Source organism: Leptosomus discolor, chromosome 24 (assembly GCF_034619465.1).
Source record: "Leptosomus discolor isolate bLepDis1 chromosome 24, bLepDis1.hap2, whole genome shotgun sequence".
Lineage (NCBI taxonomy): Eukaryota > Metazoa > Chordata > Aves > Leptosomiformes > Leptosomidae > Leptosomus > Leptosomus discolor.
In genome coordinates this window covers 3,516,340-3,526,048 of record NC_141414.1, presented here as the reverse complement: position 1 = coordinate 3,526,048, position 9,709 = coordinate 3,516,340, and the positions used below count along the sequence as shown (strand labels likewise).

At 66.8% G+C, this 9,709-nt stretch overlaps 2 protein-coding genes across 2 annotated transcripts; one reads left to right on the top strand and one right to left on the bottom strand.

Annotated features, from left to right (window-relative positions):
* The first annotated feature begins 2,810 nt into the window (after positions 1 to 2,810).
* Positions 2,811 to 4,029, top strand: TEKTIP1 (tektin bundle interacting protein 1). Its single transcript, XM_086477734.1, has 4 exons — positions 2,811 to 2,884; positions 3,205 to 3,403; positions 3,654 to 3,801; positions 3,887 to 4,029. Exons 1-4 carry the CDS (start codon positions 2,811 to 2,813, stop codon positions 4,027 to 4,029), a joined length of 564 nt encoding a protein of 187 aa, XP_086333860.1.
* Positions 4,030 to 4,699: 670 nt separating this feature from the next.
* Positions 4,700 to 7,363, bottom strand: LOC147413765 (uncharacterized). Its single transcript, XM_086477733.1, has 10 exons — positions 7,254 to 7,363; positions 7,062 to 7,140; positions 6,683 to 6,868; positions 6,486 to 6,584; positions 6,264 to 6,335; positions 6,086 to 6,145; positions 5,718 to 5,781; positions 5,383 to 5,427; positions 5,044 to 5,125; positions 4,700 to 4,811 (listed from the first exon to the last, which is right to left on the bottom strand). Exons 1-10 carry the CDS (start codon positions 7,361 to 7,363, stop codon positions 4,700 to 4,702), a joined length of 909 nt encoding a protein of 302 aa, XP_086333859.1.
* Between the last annotated feature and the right edge of the window lie 2,346 nt (positions 7,364 to 9,709).

The following is a 9,709-nucleotide window of genomic DNA, read 5'->3' as shown; positions in this document are numbered from 1 at the left end:
AAGTAAATTTTGGGGCTCCAAACTTTGGAGGAGACTTGAAGAGGCTCTGCCTCGGCGGGAGCACGTTCAGAAAGTTCTGAAATTGCTCTTGCATGTTCTGGGCTGATCCTTTTAGTTACCAGAGAGGAAAAACAATGGCTTTAAAAAAAAAAAAAAAAAAAAAAAAAAAAGGAAAATCAAACCAACCGCCGTGCGTGTGGCGCTTCCCACAGCGCCTGGTGGCTCTGGAGTCTTCCTGAGGACAAAAGCAGTTGAGATGCGTTTGAGAACCGAAACAACTCGTGGGGCTGTGTTTCTGGAGAGAGCGTGGCCTCTTCTGGCTGGAAGGGGGGGACACACCACGGCTGGGTGAGAAGGGGGGACGCTGTTCCTAAAGCGAGGAAGAAGCGTTATGGTTTTGGGGTTGGTTTTTGTTTTTTCTCCGAGTCAAAGCCAGGGACCTGTTGTTGGTTTAGAGTTTTTTAGTTGGTTGGTTGGGTTTTTTTTTTAAGTTGTGTGGGGAGAGAGTGCCTGCTTGTGTGCCTGGAGCCCGTGTGAGGAGTGCCGTGGGCTGTGACGCGAAGCACTTGTGCGTGTGTGTTGCTTTTAATTTAAAGAGAAGCTGTGCCGCTCGCAGCAGCGTGTTCCTGTCTGACTTTGTCCGTGTGCCAACGCTCTCCCTGCCGTGCCCCTGCCTGCCTCCTGCCCTCTCCAGCGCACCGGCACGCGCGTGCTGGTCTCTGTCCTCCTTTGGATTTTCCTGGCTGTGTATATAGACCCGTTCTCTGTAGATTGCGTAGGCAATACTTTTCTTTTTTTCCCTTCTTTCCCTGAAACCAGACTGCAGGGCTCTCCCCAGTGCCACCGGTATCCTTAGGGTGAGCCTCTGAGGTGTAGGAAGGCTGGTACGGAGAAGGGCAGCGAGGTGCCGTTCTGCTCACTACAGCCTTGACCACGTGTGCCGTTACACCAGTGCCTGGCTCGGGCCCTCGGTGCCGCCGCTCGCGTCGCGGGTACTCGGAGCGCTCGTGAGGAGCCTGGCAGCGCCGAGCCTCCAAAGCCCAAACTGGCGGCTGCACCGCCGGCTCCCTTCCCTCCGGGGTGGGATTTCACTGTCGTTGCTGAAATGCTGTTTCAACACAACTACTTGATCGTGGTTTTTGCTGCGGGAGCCCCGGGTTCGGTTTAAAAATCACCCAGTGGCCTCCCAGCCCCTCGCTGGCAGCTTGTTCCGCTCACTGGCACCGTTACGCTGCGTCGTGTGGAGGGACCACTGCAGAGCCCCGAGGAGTTACTGGGATTGAGTCGGCTCCTCAAGCTGGCGAGCAGGTTTGGAGGGAAAGGTGAGACACGGTGTGTCACGGGTGTCTGTCCCGGGTGATCCCGCCCTGGGAGCGCAGCCCGGGGACGGGGGGTGGGCAGCAGGGCTGGAGGTGGTTGGTCGCTGCTGCCGTGGATTTTCTCGTCTGCTGTGGATGGTCTCCTGCCTAAATCCCGACGTGCAGACCCGCCAGGAGTCGCTGCTTTCTCCTCCGGGAAGAAATAGGTGGTTGGGATGGGGGCACACACAAATGCTCAGCCGCGGGCTGGTTTCACACTGGTTTGTGCCCGTTCTGGAGCAGGAGGAGGGAGCCGGGGTGAGCGGGGCGCTGCTGGGGCTCCCGCAGGGGTGGCGGAGGGAGCGGGGGGTTTGCCTCTCGCCCTGGACACGGGTGCTCTCCCCGGCGGAGCGTGGGGCGGTGGGCAGCCCCTGCCTGGCTCGGGGCTCCCCGCTCTCCCAGCGGCACCCCGGGATGCTGCGGAGGGGGGTCGGCCCCTGCCGCTCTCCCCGCACCCCGCTCCTCTTGCCGGCGGTCTCGCGCAAACCACGTCTCTCACTTTTCTCACTTTCGAGCTGCCTTGGGAGGGGGTTGACTCACCGTGACTTCTCTCACCGTGCATGGCAGGGAGGGCTAGTGATTGCCAAGCCGTGGCCGGTCTGCAGCTCATGAGCACGGCGAAAACGAGCTGTTGGGGGTGACTGAGCTGTTAAAGCACGGCCCAAACTCCTTCCCTCGCAGCGGCCGAGGCAGGAGTGGCGTTCCCCGAAGTGCTCTCTGCACGTCTTCCCTGCCCCAGTGTGTGTCGGTGGGTGTGTGCGGGTGTCTGTGCTCACGGCGTGACGCTGGCCGGGGTGTGCTGGGGCGTGGGGAAGGGGGAAGAGGGCGAAGCTGGCGTGAGCTCGTGTTGTCAGCGCGTGACCTGGAAGCACCGAACCGCGCGGGCGGGTTGAGCAAAGGGTCCTCCCAGAGTTCGTGTGATAAAGTCTGCGACCTTGTGGCATTGTTGTATATAAGGCATCATATGGTTGGAAAAAAAAATAATAATACAGAGCGTTGTTAACTTTTCCATGTAAAGCAATCTAACTGGCATTAAACAAGTTGTGAATTTACGTCTCTTGGGCTTGGTGGCTCCACTTTTGCTTCTCCACAGCGAGGTGAGGGGTGCAGTGAGTCCCTGGGGCTGCCCCCGCTGGGGTCAGAGGCCCAAAGCAGCTGCCCCCGGCTCCAGAGGTACCAGCTTTTCCAGCACAGGTCTTGCCCGTGGTTTATTGCTCCTGCCTGCTCGCTCCTGTTTGCTTTCCTGCTGCTGGAAAAGCAGGAAGGCGCAGCCCCAGCCCTCCCTGCCCTGCCCCTGTTCCCTTCTGCGGGGCAGGAAGGGATCAAAGGTGCCCCCTGCCCTGGTGCGGCCCCCCACGACCTCCCCGCCTTGGTGCTGGGCGGTTGCCAGGTGATGGTTCTGGCCTTGTTTGCTCTGGGGTGGCTGCAGCGAGGCGGTTGGCAGCACCGGCCATGGCGCAGGGAGAGCAGAGACCCTGGGTCCCGCATAGCACCCTCGAGCTGGGGGTCCCGCTGCCCCTGTACAGGTGAGACCCTTGTCTGGGGGAGGAGAAACCTCTGCCCCTTCCCTGGGAACCAGAGCCCTGGGCTCTGGCCGCGGCCTCTCCAGCCTGGCCCTGCCTCGGTTTCCCTGGGGTGGAGGAGGGAGCGCTGCCAGCCAGAGTCTGGCTGGGGCGGGGGGAGGTGGGAGCTCTTCTGCTCACCTCGCTGGCTCGGTCCCACCAGCTGGGGAGAGGCCCCAGCCCCATCAGATCCCGCTGCCTTTAGGGAATCCTGCCAGTGGTGGTGGGGTGCTGCTGGGGGGGTGGGGGTGCATGAAGCCCTGACAGCTCCCTCCCACCCCCAGTGACCAGTATATAACGCTGCGGGGGCCGCGCCAGGCCCCCCTGCTGAAGCAGGCCCTGCGCTGGAAGACCACCCCCATGGGCTGGGATGCCGTGGGGCAGAGCTGGTCCACGGGGCTGAGGGGCAGGACCGAGGAGGCGGAGGACCCCTGGTACGCCCTCGCCTCCGACATCGCCCACCGCCGCTGGCCCTGGGCCCACGCGGGCCGGGGGGAGCAGGATTCCTTGTCACCAGGTACGGAGCTGAGCTGGGGGGGTCTGGGATGCGGGAGGGATGGTACAGGGAACTGGGAGGAGAGAAGAGTGGGGCACGGAGCTGCCTGTGCCTCAGTTTCCCCACCTTGGGGGGTCGGGGGGGCCCCTCAGCCAGATCGGACTGGGATTGAGCTCAAGGGCTTGGGGCTGGGAGGACCCTGCTGTGGGGTGTGGGTCCTGCTGTGCCCCTCCCCAGCTCTGTTCCGCCTCCCCCACAGCTTATGCCCAGCGCCTGCGGGAGGTGGCCTGGTGGGACCCCGTCCTTCCTGCCGCCTACCTGGGACCCTGCACCCGCTGGGGACCCTTCCTCTGGCAGGAGAGACCCATCCTGGGGAAGGAGTATGGTAAGAGCTGGGGGGCCGGGCTGGCTGCAGGGCCTTAGGGCCCCCAGCTGTGCCCCCTCTCACCCCCTTCCCCTCTGTTTCTCAGTTGTCACCCGCAGCCAGAGCCCCCAGGCGCTGGGGGGCAGCTCAGGGTACGTCCCCGCGCTCTCCTTCTGCTGCCCCCCTGGCACCACCCAGGACATCAGCACCTGGAGCCTCCTGCACCACCAGCCCTCCACCCGCCAGTAAAAGCTGCTCTCCTGCTGCCATCCTGGCCTGTTCCTGGGGTGCGGGGAAGGGGATGGGGAGGGGTGCAGAGCAGGGACTCGGCTGGGTGCTGCTGGGTGCCCAAATCCTGCCTGGGCTTGGGGAACTCAGAGCCTCCCTCCCCTTGTCCAAAGAAATAAAGCAGCCATGTGTCCTCAGGGGGAAGGGACAACATAGGCTCCCCCCAGGCCAGAGGGGGGTGGGGGTAGGGGTGTCACAACTTTATTAATAAAATAATCCATCCCTTTGTCCCTACCTTGCCTGGCATCCCCTCTGCCCCCACCCCCTGCCTTGGGGAGGGCTGGGGGTGAGGGGTAGGTGCCTGACCCCAGCCAGCTCCCCTGCCCCCCCAAGAGCTGCCCAGGTTCCTCCTCCTGCTGCTCAGGATGGGGAGACACTGGGAGGAGGGAGATGGAGCCCTACAGTCTGGGCGGGCTCCCCAGGCATCTTGAGGGGCTGGAAAGCACTTGGTGATGGAGCCCCCTCCTGAGGACGGGCTCAGAGCAGCCCCTCAGCTTGTCCCCCCCGCTGGGGTCCTGGTGAGGGCTGGGTCCTTGCTGGCTTCATGTCTTCCTGTACCTGGGGGGGGGAGGCAGGGTGACGGGGGGGGGGGTGTCCCTGCTTGCGCTGGGGACAGGGGGTCCCCTGCCACTCAGTGGTGCGACAGGTTGAGGTGTGGCCAAGCCCCCGCGGCTGCCAGCTGCTGCTCCAGTTGCAGGATGCGCAGACCGATGTACCCTGAAGCCAGCAGCAGGGCCACCATCCTGGGGGACAGGCCAGTGTCAGGCATGGGGGTCACAGCCGGGCGGAGGGACGGGGCAGGAACGGCGCTGTGGCCAGGCTGGGCCAGTGTGGGTGCCCAAGGGGGAGCGGGGCAGCCCTGGGCTGCCAGTGCCACTCTAGAGAGCCTGTGCCAGGGTGCAGTGGGGACAGGGACCCTGGGGCGGGGGGGTGTCCCCAAGCCCTGAGATGTGTGAGCGGGTCCCAGGGACTCACAGCAGCAGGTAGATGAGGATGATAGTGTTGAGGGCGCTCAGCTGTGCCGTGGTCCAGGCCTGTAGTGCGGTGTGGGGTCCCCCTGCCAGGACGAGGCGGTGTCAGTGCCGGGGCTGCTGAGACCCTCAGCCTGGCCCCCACAGTTGGCTCTGCCCGGTGCTGGGGGCCAGACCTGGGGTCAAGCCCCAGCAGCATCCCCCTCCCCAGCGCCCGCTCACCCACCCCAGAGGCTGCGTGGCTTTGCCCAGGGCACCCACTCACCGCTGCTCAGAGTCAGCGTCACCACCTCTTCAGCCTCCGCCTCCTCCACCTCCTCTTCCTCCTCTTCCTCCTCCTCCTCCTCCTCCTCCTCCTCTGCTTGCCTCGGCGTTGGGCTCAGACCATCTGCGTGCAACCAGGAGACATTTGATGAGTCCCCGAGGACCAGGGAGGGGACTCGGGGGTCCTGGGGACCCAGCGGGGCACACTGGGCCCCAAGAAGCTGGTCCTGCGCTCCCCGGTGCTGCAGCAGATGCTGTTTAGTGGCCGGGGGCTGTGCGGTCCCTCCTGTGCGTGGCTGGGGAGGGGGAGCAGAGCCGAGAGCCAGCAGTGGGGCAGAAACAGGGGTGAGGACACGTGCGCTTGCACAAGCAGGGCTGCGAACGTGCAAGGGGGAGCGTGGGGTGGTCACTCACCCGGCAGCTCCTGGAAGCTGTTGGGTTCTGGGGTGCTCTGCTCCAGGTCTGACTGGCTCGAGGTCTGAAAGAGGACAAGCCCTGGCTGTGGTGCACGTCCCCAAGGCACCCGCCCCATGGCCATGGGGACGTGGGTGGGACCTGAGGGGACTCCTGCCAGCCCCAAGGAAGGAGTCCTGAGGGCCCTGGGGTCTGTGCTGCCCCGGGCTGGGGCTTTTCAACTCCATGTTTCCCCCTGAAAAGCTTCACGGGGGGCAGGCACCCACGCAGCGTGGGCTGCCACCGCCACATCTGTCCCCAGCCCAGCCCAGGGGGCCAGGGCTGTGCGTCCCCCTCTCAAAATCCCGCTGACCATTTCCTAGCCTTACGAGAGGCTTCCTAAGGATTTCCTCATTGCTCAGAGAGGCCAGAGAGCTCCAGTCATTGTCCTGGAAAACGAGAGAGGAAGGGGGGTGCCGTGGGTTGCCGGCCACCCCCGTGGCCCTGCCATGGAGGGGACAGACCCCCCCCCCGTGTGCCCAGCCCCTGGTCTGGCGCGGTGCACACCTGCAGGTGTCTGCAGACGGACTTCAGGAGTTGGTACGTGGCCTCTCGCCGGCGCAGCGACACGAAGAGGAACTGCCGGGGAGCGGGAAGAGGGTTTGCACCAGAGCTGCTCCCTCGGGCATGGCCTAAAGCCCACCGGCTGCAGGGACCAGGACAGCCCAAATATCCCCGGGCTGAGCAGCCCCCCAGCACCGTCCCCATCCCCCCCCCCCCCCCCATCACCTTCTCGCCCTCGGCCGTGCGGATGCTGAGTGCGTTGGGCACCAGGAGCACCGTGTTGGTCTTCTTGAGGGCCGAAATGGAAGCGACAGGGACCACCACCTGCACCGGGGAGGGGGCCAGGCAGCGTCACCGTGTCCCTGGCTGCTGCTCGTGCCCCCCCGTCAGAGCCGCTGGCCCCGTGCCCGTCCCCAGCCCACCTTGATGTCCTTGAGCAGGAGGCTGGAGTGGAAGCAGACATGGTGGGAGGAGATGTAGAGGCGGCCGTGGTAGGGCACCTCTCTCTGCCAGGCGCAGGAGAAGCAGGCCAGCAGCGCTTCCCGCTCGGCGAGCTCCCCGAAGGCTTTGCGGTAGCCGGCGGCACGCTTGCTCAGCTGCGGGGGCACCTGGGGCGTGGGGCTGGCATGGCGCAGTGCGAGGGGCAGAGCCCTGCCACCACGGGCCCCCCGCAGCCCCCCGCTCTGTCACCACCTCTGCCACAAAACCAGGACGGACCCTCCCTCAGCACCCACCCTGCCGAGAGCATCCTGCCCGGACCATGGCGCTGGGGGTCCCCCGCTTCTGGGCCCCGAGACTCACCGATGGGGACGAGTGTCCCTGCCTGCCCGTGGCCGCCTGCTCTGTCTCCTTGCAGAAAGAGGCGTCACAGGTTTTGGATCTGGCAGGAAAGCAGCAGGCAGGGGTTGAAGCACCCGAGGGGACGCGGCCATGCCTGCTGGTGGGTGAGGGCTGGGGTGCAGGGACGTGTCCCCGGCAAGGTGCGCCACCCACCTGGCGAGCACGGGGTGCCCCAGCTGGCTGCCCACGCTGCCCCTCTCCTGCAGGCTCTGCCACTGCTTCTCCAGCACCCTCCTTCTGCTCCTCCTCAGCTTCCCCGGCATGAAGGACAAGTCCGACATGCAGCTGGGGGAGAGGGGGGCAAGTTATGGAGGGGGGGGACGGTCCCCATGCTGCCCGTCGCTGCAGCACAGCAGCTCCCATGGCGGTGTCACCAGCCAGTCCCTTCCCCGGGTGGGGGACATGGGGACAGGGCTCAGTCCCTGCCAGGACCAGGACAGCAAAGCCCACTTGGATGCACGAGTGCTTCGCCCTCCCCACGGCGTCTCATCGCCGCGATGCCCTTCGGCTGCCGGTGCACCCCTCGTCTGGCTCCTCACCAGCCCCACATCGGGGCTCACAGGGGGGTGCACACCCCCCATCACAGCATCTCTGCAGGGAGGAGCAGCGGGCTGGAGGCACCGTGGCCCTGCCAGCCCCCTGCCTGCCGCCGTGCCTCAGTTTCCCCAGCAGCGCAGCCCTGCCCAGTAACGGGGAGAGCCCGGCAGCCCACGGGCAGCGGTTAGTCCCTGCCTGCTGCCCCACGGCCCTGGAGGGAGTGGCACAATTCCCGTCCCACCAGCCGGCTCCGGGAAAAGCCGTGCTCCCCTCCGCTGTCCTCGCAGCCTCCCTGGCACATGGGCCCCAAACCCAGCGCCAGGAGCCCCCCCAGCCCCTGTCCCCCCCTGTCCCCCGCTGTGGTGGGAGCGATGGCGTGCGCTGGGGCGGACGCCTGGTCTCCTGGGAGCAGCCGGGCCAGCTCCACTCACGGGCAGGTGCCCGGGGGGCTGCAGGGACCCCTCCCCGGTGCTCGGAGCGAGGGTGCGTGGCCAAGCCGGCTCTGGAGGGGACGGGAAGGTGGCTCCGCGGCCGGATCCACGCGTGGGCAGCGTGGCCCCTCACTGGGGCAGCTCCTGCCCACCCCACGCGGTACCTGCTGGTGGGCACAGCCGAGCCGCCCCCCCCGCCCCGTCCGGCCTGCGCCGTTGTCCCACTCGTGTCCCACTCACGCTCCTTCCAGAGCCGTCCCCAGCCGGCAGCTGCCTCCTCCTCCTCCTCCTCCTCCTCCGGCTGCCGAGGAAGGGCAGGCAGGCGGGGCTGGGACCGGCCGCAGCAGGTTTACAGGGAGGCGTCGGGGCAAACAGCAGCCCGGGACCGGCGGGGGGCAGCCCGCGCTGCCAAGCCCCGGGACTCGGGGGGCTGCAGAGGGGGTGAACGGGCCACCGCGGCACAGCCTGGCTCCCGGTGGGGCGCGGGAAGCCACCGCACCACCGTGCCCGCAGGCCGGGGGGGGGGGGGGGCTTCTGCACTGGGACTCCACGTGCTGGGGGGGGGGGTGACGCTGGCACAAGCCCATGTGTCCCCCGGCTGTGGCCACAGCCCTCAGGGTGGCGGTGGGTTCAGCTCCCCTCACCAAACAGGCTGAAAATGCCCCCCCTACACCCCCCCCAGGCAGAGCCGACGGCCGCAGCAGCCCACCCTGCAGCGTCGCCCACCCAGGGCCCGCTCCCCACCCCCAGCCCCGTGAGCAGAGGGGTCCTCACGCCCTGTCCCCTCCCCAGGGAGTCCTGCGGGGCAGCGTCGGCCACCAGCCACCCCACCCCCCCCCCCGGAGGGTCTCTGCTGCAGGACAGAATGTGGCCCCCAGGGGCTGAGCCCTGGGCCTAGCGGTGAGAAAAGTGGGGAAGGGGCAAGACTGGGCCGGGGGCGGGGGGGGGGCGCTGAGCAGAGCCAAGGGGCCGGGCGGTGGGTTGGGGAGAGGCCATCACCCCCCCCCGCGGGGCGCTGGGGCATGTGCCAAGGCCGCCGGGCCCGGCCCCGGCCTCCGCCCGGGCTCAGCCCTTGCCCTCTGGACCGGGGCTGATAAAGCCGTTCCCACAGCCCCGGCGCCCGCGGGCAGAGCCGTGAACCCTGTGTGAGCTGGGGGGGGGGGCCCCTGCAGCCCCCCGCAGGCCAGCTCTGTCCCCCCAGGCCCCAGGTCTGTCCCCCCCAGAACCTAGCTCTGTCCCCCCCCAACACTCAGCTCCTTCCCCCCAGGACCCAGCTCCTTCCCCCAGCACTCAGCTCTGTCCGCCAGGACCCATCTCTGTCCTCCCCAGGACCCAACTCTGCCCCCCCCGAGACCCAGCTCCATCCCCCTGGACCCATCTCCGTCCCCCAGGACCCATCTCCTTCCACCAGGACCCAGCTCCATCCCCCTGGACCCATCTCCGTCCCCCCAGGACCCATCTCCGTCCCCCCCAGGACCCATCTCCATCCCCCCAGGACCCATCTCCGTCCCCCCAGGATCCATCTCCATCCCCCTAGGACCCAGCTCCTTCCACCAGGACCCGACTCTGTCCCCCCAGAACCTATCTCTGTCACCCCCAACACCCAGCTCTGTTCCCCAGGACCCATCTCCTTCCGCCAGG